Raw genomic sequence first — 17,383 nt, forward strand, 5'->3', positions numbered from 1 at the left:
TGGTGGTGCTATATCCCTAGACAAATTAACGCCGGATATCTCGTTTAATTTTATCTTCTCCGTGTGTACTGCTAATGAATCAAGCAACGTATATAGATGGCAATTCAAGGGTCTTTATATATATGACAGGACATTATATATTAAGGTGAGAACTAACAATCTCCGATTACCATTATCAATGGAAAACATTGATTGGTAATATATAATATTCTTGATATTTGAAGAATATGCTTGGAGCTTGAAATGCTTACAGCCTGCCCGGTGATGGAGAAAAAAGTTATCGATAGCAGTAATTCATGTAGTAGTTCTCATTGCGTATATAATTGCGTCATGAAGCGATCGAGAACAAAGAGAACATAATTTATTTAAAGAGATATATCAAGAAGAAAAGTAGTGGACAGAAACTAACCAATATTGCAAAATTGAAGCAAACGATATATATCATATATGTCACAAAAAGCTAACACGCAAGGCCTTTCATGGTGATAGCAAATGAAAATCAAAAGAGAAGACCACTTTCCTCATTTTCTGGGCTTTACATATTATTTCCACTCCAAAATCCAGGCTCAAGTTAAGTATTCGCTCCTTTCGTCTGGCCATTTCTTTCTCTCTAGCTCTAATTAGTACCCATTATCAAAATGGAGCCATTAATTAAAGCTGAGGAAGTTTATGAAGATCAATCGTTATTCCCTTCTATAAATATTTGAAAGACGAGCATGTAGTTCCTCTCCTTTTGCTTATAAACCAGTACTAATGTCATGCTGCTTATCCATACGAAAATTGGTTAAATCTCACGCGGAGAGAGAGAGAGAGAGAGAGGCTCCCAACACTGTCCAATAAGAAAATAAAGCCTAAACCAAACTTGTCCAACAACCCTACATTAGCAACCTTGAGCCAAACTCTTCCTGGTCCAGCCTTCAATATAATAATTGCCCACAAACTTAGTGGGAGAAACTCAGGTTGCATATTTTATTGTCTCCTCTATAATTGATGCATATAACCTATAAACGTACGTACGTCACCACCAATGGAGATGTGATTTATCCTCCTTAAATTCACACCTCCACCAACAGAAAGAAGAAAAAGAGGATTCCAATATAACATTTTTGCTACTTTAGAGATTAATATGGCCGAAGAATGCACTGATGACTCTGTGGCAATCTCTTCCTCCACTCCACCAAATTGGTGGGATCTTCACCATGCAGCATCACTCTCTTCATGGACTAATACCAGTCCATGGCAACAGTCAAACCCTAGTTCTAACTCCACTTGCGAAGAGGATCTTTCCATGTCTACATCCTTTACTAATGCTTCTAATCACTCTGGACTGACCGTTGAGTCCGCCCGCCGACTCGTTGAGCCTTCTTCATCAAGCGAAATGATGGGAGAACACGCTTCAGATCATAGCCAACTTTGGAACCATATTCTATTGTAAGTTAATTTCATAGCACCGTAAATAAAATGCTACATAGTTTTTTCTTGGATCGATGAAAAGGCACATAAAGATAACATATACAAATATCATACTGTTATTTTGTCATCTTGATTTATATTTGAATAAGATGATGTGTGGAGAGAAGAATCTTTTAGCACAAGAAAAGGGAGAAACTGGTGCTATATTAATGGATATATGGGTAGATACACTTAGAGAGACGTTCATGGATCAAGAATTATTCTTTTATTTTTATATATATTTTCAAATTATTTTTTTGTCTGTTTTTCATTTGATCTACTTGAAATAAAAATTTAACTTCATATTGAAAGAATTTGCATTCGACATCTTTCATTTCTTTTTTGTCAAAAAGAAAGGTAAAGTTTATCTGCTCTCCGTGTGGAATACCTCTATTAATTTAATGCTTTAATTTGTTTTAAACCCTACCAGAGGAGTTGGAAGCAATGAAGAGTTGGAAAACAGTCAAGACGTTGGAGAAAACTTACTTGACGCTTTGTCATCCAAGACTACTAGTACTATGTCATCTGGGATATTTGGACCAGCCTGTGACTACTTCAAGAAAATGGACAACAATTGGGAATTAACGAATCCTACGTCCTTTAACAACTTCGAAAAGCAATTAAACGGTTTCAGTGAGAGCTTGATTGGAAGTGGAAGGTTGAACAAGTTGGTCAGCCACTTGTGTATTGCTCCACCAAACCCAGAAGTAAAACGGCAATTATTCGATCCACTGACAGGCAACACATCCCTGAACCCTTCTGTAAATAATCACTACTCAAGCCAGCATCAAACTTACAGCAACTCCACACCATGTTTAGTGGGAGAAAGCAGAAACTCAGGTTTTCAATCATGTTATAGCCGTGATCCCAAAGTAGATAACGAACACCGTGGAAGACCTACGGCCCCTTTTAGACGGCCATTTAATAGCAATGGTGTTGGATACCATATTGGCCTTAACAACTCAGTGGTAGGAGATAACAGCAAATACTACTATGGCATGCCTGATGCTACAAGCAGAAGTGCGAGAAACTTTGCAGATGTTTTAACGTTTACTAATCGATTAAGCAAGCCACTGGTTGATTTTCAAGTGCCTAAACCTTGCTTTAAATCGATCAATTTATCTGATAGTAGAAAGCAAGGAATCCAAACTTCTTCTCCGGTGAGAATCTTTTATTAATCAGCTATTGATATATAGTTTTTGCTTGTGCCTTTCTCCGTATGTTAATTACGTGACCTCTAGTCTGTGCAACTGCTGCTTCTAATATCAATTATTCGATCCACTCATGATCAATAATTTGTTGAGAGCAGAATTAATCGTGGGAAATTTTTATTTGCCGAAAATTAACACTCAGCAAAGTATCTGAGTATGTATATTAATTGCATGCAGATTGGAAAAGGACATGGAACAACGAATGAAGGAAAGAAAAGACGTGAAGAAACTTCAGAGACGGCTGTAAAGAAAGCTAAGCATGAGAGCTCTACAGTTTCAACCGTAAAGGTACATATAAAGGACGGACGATCATAATAGCACTCCTTTTTCCCTCTTCGTTTCTTCAATTTTATCTCTCCTTTTTAATTAAAGATTGAGAGCTATTATATAAAGAGATGGAGCGCTAATATATATCATCCCTTAGGACTACCCAATTAGAAGAGTACCGACGCACTGATTAAAGCTAATGATAATGGCTAGTGGAAATTTCTTCTTTTCTTTGTTTTTTGTTTTAATAGATGCAAGCATCAAAAGTCAAGCTTTCGGAAAGAGTCACGGCCCTTCAGCAAATTGTCTCGCCGTTTGGAAGGGTAAGCACGGTGATCATTATGAACTTATTTTCAACAAAACATATACTTCTATTCTTCTTTATCTCTCTCATCAATTAATTATGCTACCCTTTTTGTTGTAATCAATATCCTTTCCTTTTCGTTTAAATTTCAGACTGATACAGCCTCGGTGCTATACGAAGCAATTCAATGCATTAAATTCTTGCAAGGGCAGGTGCAGGTGATCATCTTATCTTGACATATCCTTTGACTAATCACTCACTAGAAGTTAAATATGGCGTCCAGGGTTAACAATAGATATCAAGGGAAATATTAATGATCACCTTTTATTGTAAGAATTGTGAGTTCCATCGTTTTTTATGAGAAATTATGGAAGAAAAGTTTGTGTGACTGGCAGTAGTAAAAAGATAAGGATATATTGTCGGTCATGTTAGCTTAATCCACACCTTTAATTTACTTGATTAAGTGAAAAAAAATAAAATCATTTCTTGATAGCTAGCACTCTGCCTTATGTTTGCAGCTCTTGAGCAATCCTTACACGAAGACTACGAATTCACAAAATGTAAGCAACTAAGGCCATGCGCGATATAATATAGCTTCTTAGGGTCAAGTAGCACCTTCGAGCTATAATTAACACACGCTCAGCTTTTATTTCAGGATCCTTGGGTAGGCTTGGATAGAAAAGACAAGGGAGATGCAAAACTTGATCTCAAAAGCAGAGGTCTTTGTTTAGTTCCTGTTTCTTCCACCCCTCAAATTTATCACGACAACGCAGGATCTGATTACTGGACACCAACTTATAGAGGGTGTCTATATAGATGAAGCATGTTCATGCGGCGCTGTTTTGTGTCTCTCATAAAATAAATTCTAGTATAAGATCAAGAGACCGAATATATATATATATATATATATGCCACTCATGGGAACACACATATATATAGCTTCAGATGCCATATTGGTAAATATATAACTAATATTTGTGTTTAATTTCATGTTTCCCTTCAATTTTATATGGCCTCTCAAGCTCTTTGAATGCTAGGTCTTGTTACGTATGATCCAGTTTTTAGTCCAACTTTTAAAAATACAAGTGTTAGATCATCAATGACAATGTCACTTTGGGCTGAGAGGTGTCAATTAACGATTGATGGAGTTCTAAGGTTTTTTTTTTTTTTTTTTTGTTGTATAAAAAATATTTTTCTGAAATTTGTATTTCATTTTTCAAGGTAATTAAAACAAATATTAGAAAATAAATTTATGAGAAATATTTTTCAATTATTTATTAATAGTACAAATTCATAAAAAAAATACATTTAACTTTATAAAAACAAATAGAGATTCACATAAACTATCACTTCATCTCTTGAGCTAGCTATCATCTTTATCACCCCCGCAATCATTGACACCATTGATATAATCCCACTATTGCTATCCACCACCATAACCACTATTTTATTATTAATACAATCACCATTTCATATTCTTACCATGACTTTTCATATCTAGCAGCCTCCACCACAACTACAACAACCATATAATTAATAAAATATTATTAATACCCAAAGAGATCATAAAGGTTGCTCTCTTTGCATCTTCCCCACAGCAGCAGGTACGTATTCATGAATCAAATGATGCTGAAGTCCTGCAAATATTCAAAGAGCCCTTGATCTAATTACTGTCACATATATACTCTAGAGCAAATGATGCGTGGACCATGCTATTGAATCAGACTGATCCATGCTATCGGTTGGATTATTAGGAATGCAAGTTACAGACCTCGAAGCTTCAAGGTGTTATCAACAGCATCATTATACTATGAGCTCCAAGATGAATTCATTATCTATAAGCATGTCAATAGTGATGATAACAGTGTAGCAGATATATATATTCTTGTAAAGAATGGTGGGTATAGGCCTTGCAACCCTTTCGAAATCACTTCTTTTATCTCTTTTCTGGGAAAAAAATAATCAAATTTCATAAAAAAACACTCTCTCAAGTACCTTTTTTATTCAAATTGTTTTCCATTATCGATCTATTACGATTGCTTGGGAAAGGCCGGATAGACGATGACTAACTTTCGCATGAAACTGGTGTTTTTTGTTCAGAAAAACGACCGAAAAGCCTTGGCTTCCATCCATTTCATCTCATTGTAGTTTGCTTCAATGAGGACGAGGTATCACAGCGGCTCAAATAAGAGTTTATTGATAAATTTTATATTACTTTAAAAATAACTATAAATAATTACCTTATAAGCTCACTCCAAAGAGAAAGAAAGAGATATAAAAATTAAAAAAAAAAATACTATGAGGTTAAAAAAAAGTCTAGATATTTCTAAATAACCTCAAAAATATTTTTTTTACCTCTATAACTGTTCACTAATAAAATAAAGTAAAAAATTGTAGAAATGATTTTTAATTAATAAATTGATTTGATGACTGGAATAGGTGGATGCCGCGCACTTACCATATTCAAAGCAATTTACGGTTAAAAGTGTGTGTGACAAATGCCCGTTTGTTAATTTTTTTTGCACACGTGTAAATTCTTGATTTTTTTTAATAATCTCCAGTGAGGCGGAGGATGCAAATAATTTTCTTATATGTTTGAATGTAAGGAAAAACAAAATGAATTTATTTCTCAAGTCCGCTCTCGTCACTTTCATAACCGCCTTTTTATTTATTTATTTATTTCCTTCCTTTGACCGCTCGCTCTGACTTTGCTAGCTACAAATGGCGCTTCTCCTTCACTTCCTACAAAGCTGAAGCACCCAGCTACTCAAATTTAGTGCTGAAAAAACAACAACAATCTAGGGTTTATTTCCCCCTCTCACCACAATGAAGCGCTATTTCAACGAAATCTCAGACGACGAGTGGGCTAACCACTCCTTCAAGCCCTCTCGCATTTTCCAATCTACGCTAAATGGCAAACACATATCGATTCTTCTCCTTCTTCTTTAGAATCCTTTGCTTTCACAAAACCACGTCAAAATTCCTTCAGCAGTATCAGCAACGAAGACGATTGCGTCGAAGTCACTGAGCATTTCAGCTTGGAGGATGAGGAAGAGGAGACAACGAGGCCATCGGTGAGGAGTTGTGGCCTTCGATTCGTGGTTGATGAGATGAGGAGGTGATGGTGGAAGAGTGAGAGAGCGGTGGGGATTTGGCGGAGGTTTATGATGTAAAATCGAGCGAGGAGGAGTTGGAGGAGGAGGAATCGGTGGTGGAAGATGATGATTTGGTGGGTAAAGCATTGCAGAAATGCGCTAAAATATCGGCGGAGTTGAAGAGGGATCTGTACGGCTCTGGATTGACCTCGTGCGACCGGTATGCCGAGGTGGAAACTTCTTCAGTCAGGATTGTTATTCAGGTACTCTTTTCTTTTCATTTTTTAAAAGCTGAAATTTTGTTTCTTTCAGGTATATCATGGTTTTATGTAGTTTTCTTTTTTTTGCAAGAATCATCTCCTAGGTCATTTATGATATTGAATTCAATACAGAGGGTCCAAATATCATGAGAAATTAGAAATGAAAAAGAGTGGCAACATGTTCTTTTATGCTCCCTTTCCAATGAAACCACTACTGATTTTCCTTAATCATCTTTTTTGTTGTCTCAAAATTGGTTTGTTTATACTAAGCTTGATAACATTAGTATTGTGAGCATTCATGCGACGGAATGGTGATCTTTCTCTATGTAATTTGTTGATTGTAAAAGAAATTTCACTTAAAAACTAGCCAATTACCCAAATTAGATGAGTCTGTCCGTGTGGGCGTAGACATCTGCATCTATGGGTGTGTGGTATGCATGTATGTGCACATGCATGTGCATTCTGCAATCCCTAAAGAAAATGACCCGTAATTCTGATGTATCTGTCTTTGCTACATGTAGAGTTATCCCTTAGACGAGTCTGGTCTTTAATGGGGGAAACTCTGTTTTATTATCGCAGGAAGATATTGATGCAGCCTGTGCACTGCAGTCGCAGATTCAGATTTCCAGCCTGTCCTTAAGCCATACCAGCTGGGTGGTGTCAACTTTCTTCTTCTGCTATACAGGAAGGGCATAGAAGGAGGTATTCTACTATTCCTTTTTCCATTGTCATTGTGTTGTTACATATCTACTTTCAGGAGCCCTACATTCTATTAGAATAGTTGTGTTGAGACATTGTAGTTTATGATCCAAGATTACAAACTGTGGTAATTAATTGGGAAACTATGTAAATATAGTTTGAAGTATTTTCATATTACTTTGTTTACCTTGAGATATATTGAATCCCTTTTACTTTTGAAATTACATTGCACCTTTGGCTGTATATTTTAAGAAGATAAAATATACCAACCAGGACCCTGAAATTTTAACATGAATGGATTGGTCACAGACTCATTATTAGCAGTGAAACCGGTGTGGTCCAAGTATATCGAAAGAAGTTAATGTATGCTGGAATATTGCTGATGTATTTCTATTCCATCAAACGCATATTCTGAGGCTGCACTTTAGGGTGTGTAGTCATTTTTGGATATGGATACCAGATTATGTGTTTTGGAAAGACCCTGATCATTGATCACTCACATTTGTATCCATGCAGCCATATTAGCAGATGAGATGGGTCTCAGGAAGACCATTCAGGTACTTGTAATGTTTTTTTTTTTTTTAACTTTTCAGTGACAATAGGGTTACCTTTTGTTGTTGCAATATAAATTTGATCTTGTGCGACAGGCTATTACATATTTGACACTGTTGAAATGCTTGCACAATGACCCTGGTCCACATTTAATTGTGTCCTGCCTCTGTTGGAGAACTGGGAAAGAGAACTGAAAAAGTGGTGTCCTTCATTTTCTGTACTCCAGTATCATGGGGCTACACGATCTGCCTATTCAAAAGAATTGGGCTCATTAGCCAAAGCTGGGTTGCCTCCATTTAAGGTGCTTCTTGTCTGTTACTCACTTTTTGAGCGACATAGGTGTGTCTTATGATGCCCGACTGTACTCTTATTGCTATGACAATGGCATGAAATTGATGTTCTCTGGTGAGATTCTTGTGAATCTTTTGCTCGTGCATAGCTATGCATCCTGATTTCAAATTTTAATATTTGTTCCAACTTCTTGCAGCTTTTACTTTATCATGATATAAATGAGAAAAAAGGAATCCTTTTGGACAAGTATGTTATACTTTCAGCTAAATCTCGGGTATGAATAAAGTAATTTCACTGGATTTCATGACCTGAGTTTTTGTGAGCTAAAATTTGCAAGTTCATATATCATGCAGGCATTAGCTGAACTTCTACCTGGCCTGAGGAAGTGCGGGTGTCGAGTTCTGATTTTTAGCCTGTGGACTTTGATGCTAGACATCCTAGAGTAGACTTTGGATGTAATCGGGGTTACATATAGAAAGTATTGATGGAAGGTTCTCCCCTGTGCTTATCTACATTCATCATCATTATTATTAGAACTAGTTGTTGTCTGCGCCTGGTGTGCTAATATGTTTTCAGTGCATGCGGTGGAGGTTTCATGTTTTCTCTAATGCGGTAAGGCTGTGATTGTTTTTGAGGTGGTATTGTGCTTTTGAAAAAAAAATGATTTTTTTTTGGTAATTTTGGATTGTTTTGGTGTGTTGATGTCAAAAATAAATTTTAAAAAATAAAAAATATATTATTTTGATGTATTTCCATGTGAAAAGCACTTTAAAACGAACGGTATCGTAATGCCAAACACTTGTTTCCTAAATCCATTTTACAAACTGGTGTGGAAAGTTCATCTGGGAAAGTTTTTAATATTATAGTGCGATGGATCTGAGCAATCAATTTGATATTTACCATCATTGAACTATGTCCATCACAGATTGCTACATCACTTGGTAAAATAGTTTAGGCAGTTTTGTATTGTCCTAGAACAACAATGATCGTCCTTTTGAACAACCTGGACTTTTGAGCATTTTCTTTTTGAATTGCGCATCATAATGGTGGTCATTTGTTTCCTAATTTTCTCTTTATATGGCCACTAGAAATTCCTTTTAGCCTAATCAGTTCCATCCATTGACAGTACTCAGGTGATGGATAAACAGAACATGGTTGACACATTCAATAATGACACTTCGAAAGCATCTCCGCTGTCCACTAGAGCTGGAGGTAAGGGTTTGAACTTGACGGGAGCTGATACTGTAATTTTCTCTGATTTGGATTGCAACCCACAAATTGATCGACAGGTAGAAGATCATTGTCATCGCATTGGCCATACTAAACCTGTCACCATATACAGGTACTTCATAAACCATCCGAGACTTTGAAGGAAATAATTATAGACAAACCCCTTCTATCATTTTTCCCTCTTACCATTCTACATATTTTAATATTTTTAAAGTCCAAAAAAATTGTGTCATTTGACTCCGCTCCATCCTTTGCAGAATGGTGACCAGGGGCACGGTTGATGAGACTGTTGACGAGATGGCAAAATGGAAGCTAGTTTTGGACACGGCAGTGCTCGACTCTGGTGTGGGGGTAACTCTGGTGTGGGGGTAGATAACGAGGGAGATGCATCTTCGTGAACATCGGGGGAGATCTTATCATCACTTATGATGGTATAGAAATTCTAAGCAAACCCTCAGAGACTTGCGCCAGAACATTTTCCAGCGGGCTCCCTGTTCTGGCGATGAATTCAATCAGTAATAAAAGGCTCTTCAGTCCTCAGTCTCCAGCGACCAGGAATTTTTTGCCCTTTAATTTTTTATTTCCCCATATTTCTATGACATCCATTGTTGTATTAGTTATGCTCGACCTGGGGGGAAATTAGTTTATAATTTATATTTTTAATGGGTGTAAATACGCCTTTAATTCATACATCCAATCAGGTATCAGTAAGACATGATTTGATCCAAGTTGCTTATGACTCGCCACGAACATCAGTGCCATACTGGATTGCTGATTGCTGGGAAGCAAGTTGCCTTGTTGCTCATGTGCCACAGACCTGGAAAACTAAACTTTTAGATATTCTTCTTTTACTTGCCACCAGGCTGCTTTCTGCTCTTACCCGCCAGCCTTCAACCCTGACCCCACGGATCGTGTATTAATCTCAGACCAACAGGCTACGTTGAAGGCTGGTCTCGGTTTCACCAGCTTCTCCTCACCGTCGGAGATCACATAGAATAATTAAATATGATTTGATGGGCGGAGATTACGCTCCGGGGATAAGATGTAACCTATGCTGCATAGCCGTTTTGGGCATAATAACAAAAGAAACTCTGGTTAGGAGGAAATTAGTTAGCTATCTTCTCCAGGTCTCCCTCCTGCGATGACAATTGATCGAGCCTCTGCCTTCCCGTGATTGTTGTATATAATAGAGGTGACAGCCAAGCCAGCGGGGCTGGCACCGGTGTCAAAGGGGGCGAGGGTAAGATATATGTGGTGCAGGCTTCCGGGAATCCATGACCCAACTACTCACACAATCTCAGGTTTCGGTCCCCCATACTGGGCTTTGGCCTGCGATAGGCCAATCTATTGGTCGGCAGTTTCCTAGGGATCTGGAGCTTATCCATTTGTAATGGGGTTCTTGCGTTAATTTTGAAAATGGCGGTGACAAATTACTGGATAAAGATGTTATAATACAGCTCTCTTTAAGGTTTGGACGGTTTCTGAAGCCCTAAACTTAAATAATTTCATTAACCCTTTAAACTTTGCCTCCTCCTATGAAATTCAATTAGCAGTCGTACATGAAAAAATACGATTCTCCTGAAGCTTTTAGAGAGGTCTTCCTAACTTAACAAACTCCCTGGAATTTTAAGAATTCTCTTAGTTAACTTGCACACATAAGATTTCAGGCTTTACTAAATTCCTAGAGAGTATTTGGTTACAAGGAATACCTTTTCAAAAATCGAAGAATGTGTTTGGAATAATAACTCAAAATCAAAATGCATTTTATAATTTTTAATAATTACTTTTTTTTTTCCATGAAAGAAAAAGAATGACTCACGAGAAGGTGGTGATAATAGTCTATAATGATAGAGACAATGACCGTAATAGTATTGTTGTGATTGGCAACAAGTGGTGGAAATGATAGTAATAAACTAGTAATATAATGTTTGTGATGATAATCAGAGGATTGTTACAATGTTTATATGAGTAATTAATTAATAAATTGTATCATTGGATGAGAATAAGTATATTATTTTTATCATTTTATTGAAAATTTTTATTCAAATCCAATTATTTAAATATTTTATATGTCAGGGTATCTCCAATGAAAAAGCTATATGAAGAGCAAAAAAAAATAATTACCAAAAAGATTTTTTATTTATTGATTTTGAGTTTCAAAGGGAATATATAGGTATATGAGATGCAATTTCTTTTTGTTTTTTTTTTGTTTTTCTGAGGGCATCTTCAATTGAAGAGGTAAATGAAGAGCTAAAAATAAATAAATAAAACTAATTCTTTGGCTTTTTTTCTTTCTATTTCGCATCTTCAAATTAAAGGATAACCAAATGAAGATCCAAAAAGACTTTTCTATCAAAGAAAAGTCATACATACATACATACATACATACATACATACATACATATACATATATATATATATACATACATACATATACATATATATATATATATACATATACATATATATATATATATATATATATCAAATGAGTCAAAAGCATCAAAATAGATTATTTAAAGATTCATTCTTTCATCTCTACAACTATTCTCAATTTTTTCTAAAAAGACAAAAGTATTAATATTAAATATATTAAAGTACAAATGGGTTGTTAAAATGGTTTTTTCCATTAGAGTTCACATAAAAAAAAATATAATATTTATACTTTTCAAAAAGCTATATCAATAATTTAGCTTTTCTAAATAATTTTTATCATTGAATTAGATGCTCTGAAAAAGCTATTCCTATATATTTTTTTGAAAAAAATTATCTAACTTTTCTCTTTAAATTTCCCCTCTTTCTTCAATATTCTATGTAAGATACAAAATGACTTGTTAAAATACATTTTTCCCATTAGAGTGACACGTGAGCAAAAAAAGGAAGAAGCTAAATTACAGTATTTAAAATGCTATATTGACAATTAACACATGACTCTTTCAAACGGCTTTTAGCATTGGAAATTCCCTTAATGTAATAAACTCATTGTCATATTACAACCCCTCACTTCTAACAAGAGTCAGTTACAGAGATTATTAATGAGATTAACTGATTTCATTAACTTCTATGTACATAGACATAGCTGGTAATGTAATTTGAAATTAATTAATGGACATGGATCTAATTTAAATAAATAAATATTTTTAAATAGTTATTTTATTTAATCTAATTCGAAATTCACACGAACCTAACTAGCTCAAAATATATATTTATATTATATAAATATATTTATAGAATATTTAGATTTATATATATATATATATATATATATCTTTGGTTACCGACATAAAATTATATATATAATTTTTATAATTTTATTATTTAATATATATATATATACATACTTCGAATATATATTAACTATTTTATTTTTTATTAAATAATAAATAAACAACCAAACTTGATGAATAATTTATAAATATCTAAATTTATTAAGTATTTACAAAAATGCAGCATGAAAATGATGGTTACAATCCCTGTGCATGTATTACCAGTGACCGACAAGGGAGTCTCGTTACCTTGAAAATTAGATGTCAAAAGAGGGCTCCAAGGATCTCTTTGGTTTTTCTAAAAAACAATATACTAGAAAATGATGTATATATACATCGAGCGTGTAGGTGTGGAGCTGGAGCCGGTTATAATTTAGTTGATTACTTGTGAATCCAATCATGATCCAGAATCATTTCAGCTCGACGTCCAAGCCCTCGATCGATCCAGTTAATTAAACTGTTTTGAAATAAATAATAACAACTGCATCACAAGGGAAAGAAACTATTTTCAGAGAGGGCATTGCAAGGCCTGCATGCCTTCAGATTTTTCCACAGGTAAATGCAATACGGATAGGCCGTGTTGCAGGGTACATACATGGATGTTAAAACATCAAAACACCAGGAGTTATTTTCAGTGTGGACAAACAAGGAAAGCCATGGAAAGGCAGGCAAGATTTGTTGGTATCTCTTGGAGGACATGATTCTGTATTGAATTTTACTGACGAAGTCCAGCCCGTGAAGGTGGAATCCTCTCTATCATCACATCCATGGCATATATAGTACCACGCAGGGTTAGGAAGTTACCACGCCATCATGGTTTAATTTGTTGTTATTTTGCTCCTACGAATCGCCATCGTTTCCTTCACGGTAGGCTGTTTATCTCGAGTCTACGTTTATGTCTCTATTCTCTTGAGCTACCATCCAGTGATAAGAAAAGGGGGGAAAAGTAGAGAGAAATAGGGTTCTTTCTGTTTGCCATCACTTACTAGTATCCCTCAAATGTCACAATCACTCACATGCACCACCTAGCTAGGCAAATCACATGTCGATGTATTATTTTTTCATGGTGTACATTTTTATCAATGATAACATTTTTGTCACCATGCCATGCATATGGGAAGAACTAGAACTTTACAAATGGGGTGTCAATATAGATGAAAATATTTAGTATAGTTTTAGAAATAAAATAGCAAATGAAAAGGTTATAGATATAATACATGATTTTCGGAGGTGCAAAATACATATTTCCTAAAAAATAAGTCTTAGTTCTAATGGTACTTTAAAGGATTTTAGGACTAATTAAGCTGTAAACTTCCTCAAAGTTTGAGGGTGCCACTGTCCTTGAATCCTTGCATTTGCGAATTGTATAATTAAGCACTAAATGATGTTCTTCGAGCTAGTTTCTTATTCACGACTTGGATTTCATTCATAAATATTCTCTGGGCTAATAAAATTGAAATTGATTTTTTTTTTAATTTTTGTGAAAACCCAATATCAATCACATTTTATCACTTAACAGTACAAATGCATACATAGCCCAGCCACTGATATATAGAACAAGAATTGCTAAGAATATTGTAAAAATTCAACTATGGCTTGAACGTTTCGGTGGATGGATAAATATCTGATATTACATAATGAAGAGAGATGAAAAACACATGCTCGAACGTTATTAACATAGTCGTACTAACAACACTACAGCTATATATTAGGACATTTTTGCAATAAAATCTTTCTAGAGTTTAAGAGGTGAACCTATGATTAAAAAGAGAAGAAAGGACGAGGATCATATGGCTTCCAACTGATTCAAGAAGGGACGCAAGCTGCATAACAGATAGGAATTGGAAATGTAGAAGCAAACCTCTACCCTACCCTGAACAGTGTTGAAACTCATTTAGCAAAATGGGTCATTTAGTAATAATTGCCTGTAACTCTTTCTTCGCGTAGTTACCAACCCGGTCTGACAGGTTATTGATCTAAAACCTTACTCGAGAAGATTTGTTTTTGATATTTTAAAAAATTAATTTGGTTAAATTAGATGATGTTATGAATTAACTTTAACTTAGCCTAATCAACTTTAAATTTTATTTTTTAAAACAAATGATGTAGTCTTAATATACATTTATGTTGAGTCGTCACATGCAAGTTGATCTAACAATTTGTAACTTGAATCTTGAACCGGTTCAAACCTAGCACGGTAACTATGAAACATAATTGAAAGAAAAAACAAGAAAAAGAGAAAAGAATGTGGTGAAAATTAGCGACATTGTACCTGGATAATCAAACAAGTATGGCCCACAACATGTTATTCCTTAACCTGTGCAGTTTCGGCCCAAGAACGAAACTAGACATGTCTCACGAGGAGCGGGACCTAAGCTAAAGCATCCAATGCATCTAATTATTGGTATCCAAACAAGCATAAACGGGATATATAAAATATGAGAGTATCCCATTGGCTGTCGCATTGAATTCCAGTGCCTTGATTATTCTCCGAAGATCCAGCTTCTCAAGATTTCCTCGATAGAATTACACGCGGTGAGACTCTAGCTGCATGGCCAGTTTTGCTTGCTATTTTCCTTCACATATATGGTACAGGTTTCCAGCTGTATGTTTCCACCTGAGGTGTATCTATTTCCTGTTGTGGTTGAACAGACCGAAGTGTTTTGAACTGGACTTCTGTCCAACACCTCTTTTAATATCTTTCCGGTCTAGTGAGATTCTTTCACGCCGAACAAAAAATGATCCTGGAAATTGTCTATCCTGTACAAATGGGATAAATACATCGCGTTTAATCAAATTTATTATATTATATATCTATCTAGACCATAAAATTCAAATATTGAACATGATTTTATTATATAAAAAAAAATCTCAATGTTTTCCCTTCCATCCAATCAGGCTTACCAGCTCTCATCAGTATATACTCTCTGCTATTTAAATACTCCATTTCCCACAGGTTTATATGTTAACTTCATTTATTACTCCAGGACAATTCATCTCTTAATCGTAACCATTCTATTTTTTAGAATACTAATACGGTACTTGAGTTCTCTCTTGAGGTCAAAAGGACTCCTTGTTACATCTTAACACTGATTGAAGCATCAGGAAATTACTTCAAGGGAGAAACTCCACCTTGTTTTGCAGAATCGAAGCCTCAAGACCCGTATTCTTTTGCTGCCACGTGACTTCTCGCAGCATCCGATACTGCAATCCGGGGGACAGGTTATAGGAGATACTCATCGAACAATCTAAAGTCCGGTGGGCGGGGCTTTAAGCTTTAATACTTCGAGAGGAATGAAATAATTAAGAACATAAATAAACATTCCTCCAGCCAGGGGTTACTGCATGGAATGCTGAAGCATCAACAAAGTGGCTATGCCCGCCCTTCCCACAAACGAAGCTCTCTAAATTCACTTATGATCATCGAGTGCAAGCCAAGAGCCCAGACACCCATTCTTCAAAAATCTATGAAGTCTGGACTTACAGCAAGGTCATCCATTCATAAACTGAAAGGGGAGACTCTGAGCATGATCAGTTTTCGCTTTTGCATGCAAGGAAAAGGTCAATAAAAATACAAGATCATTAAATTAATATATAAAAAAAGAATAAATATAGACAAGTAAAGGACAAGAGAAGGGAAGTTGGTTTTGTTAGATTTATTTTAAAAAAACATTATTAATTTTTTTAAAAAAAAATTAACAGACACATTTAAAATCAAATTAAAAATAAATTTCATATATTTTTAGGTTTAACACTGTTAAATATTATCCTTTAGCATAAATACTTTAAAATAAAACATCAACTTATTAAAAATAAATTGTTGATGAAGAAAAAATTAACCTTAAAAAATCTTTGATTGACATGTTTATAAATCTAAAAATCAATCCCTAATAATACAGTACTAAAGCTTTTAGAAAAAAGAAAAAAAAATCAAATACCAAGTGAGCTTTAGACTTAAGCTATATACTTGCTTAGCACAACATATCACGGGCCTAAGCTATATTTTAAATGCTTCAAGAAGTAAGTATATTAAACAATTTATTTAAGATATTTTGTATATGCTTTATCTATAAAACTATACTTTTGATCTTTAAAAATGTAGAGCTATTTTGATGTTTGTACTGATATATATCTAGATAATTGTATTACATCTCTTCGTATTAAACTAATCTTTAATTTTATATTATGCAAATTACATGCTTAAATCAAACATCAACATAACAATTTTTAGATAAAAGGTTTGTCTTTCATGGTGTCCTTATTGTGGCGCCGGCAAGGATTCTTCACGGTACGAGCGGAACCCACTTCTCCTTCCTAGAAGAAGAATGGGGTCTGCGTCATTTTGGAGCTCCTTCAATGTCATGACTCCATCGTGGGGCATAGGGAATCCTTGCAAACCGCAAAATGTCTCTCCCTTTAGATAAGGTGACCCACCAACACAATTGTAATTCTCTTATTTATTTACTTATTTTATCCTCTTATTTCTCTCCTCGATCGCTATTATGTCAAACAGTAGTTTTGATTCTAAAAGACGTACTTCTTTTCACATTTTAATCGATTTTTCTGAATGAAGAAAGATGTGGAGGGCATCCATGAAAGAATATTAAGTAGACCCCCCAAGTGAACTGACCTTTGGTGTTCTATCACTGCAAAAAAAAAAAAAAAAAAAAAACGTTTAAGAAGTTTCTGACAAATGAATTATCAAATATATAAGATGAACTTCATTAGCTAGTTTACAAGTGTTCAGGTTATCCGA

General features: G+C 35.0%; 1 protein-coding gene and 1 pseudogene across 2 annotated transcripts; both read left to right on the forward strand.

The window, feature by feature from the left end:
* The first annotated feature begins 1,048 nt into the window (after positions 1-1,048).
* Positions 1,049-4,435, forward strand: LOC133706060 (transcription factor bHLH111-like). 2 transcript variants are annotated; one of them, XM_062131576.1, is made up of 7 exons: positions 1,049-1,431; positions 1,883-2,612; positions 2,841-2,951; positions 3,182-3,253; positions 3,387-3,452; positions 3,753-3,794; positions 3,878-4,435. In XM_062131576.1, the coding sequence occupies exons 1-7, from the start codon at positions 1,127-1,129 to the stop codon at positions 4,052-4,054; spliced, it is 1,503 nt and encodes a 500-aa protein (XP_061987560.1). In that variant the 5' UTR covers positions 1,049-1,126; the 3' UTR covers positions 4,055-4,435. The 2 variants fall into 2 exon arrangements, with proteins under 2 accessions (XP_061987560.1, XP_061987561.1); XM_062131577.1 differs by having other exon boundaries at positions 3,890-4,435.
* Positions 4,436-6,145: 1,710 nt separating this feature from the next.
* On the forward strand, positions 6,146-10,474 carry LOC133705252 (protein CHROMATIN REMODELING 19-like; annotated as a pseudogene).
* Positions 10,475-17,383: the final 6,909 nt, after the last annotated feature.

Source organism: Populus nigra, chromosome 10 (genome assembly GCF_951802175.1).
Source record: "Populus nigra chromosome 10, ddPopNigr1.1, whole genome shotgun sequence".
Lineage (NCBI taxonomy): Eukaryota > Viridiplantae > Streptophyta > Magnoliopsida > Malpighiales > Salicaceae > Populus > Populus nigra.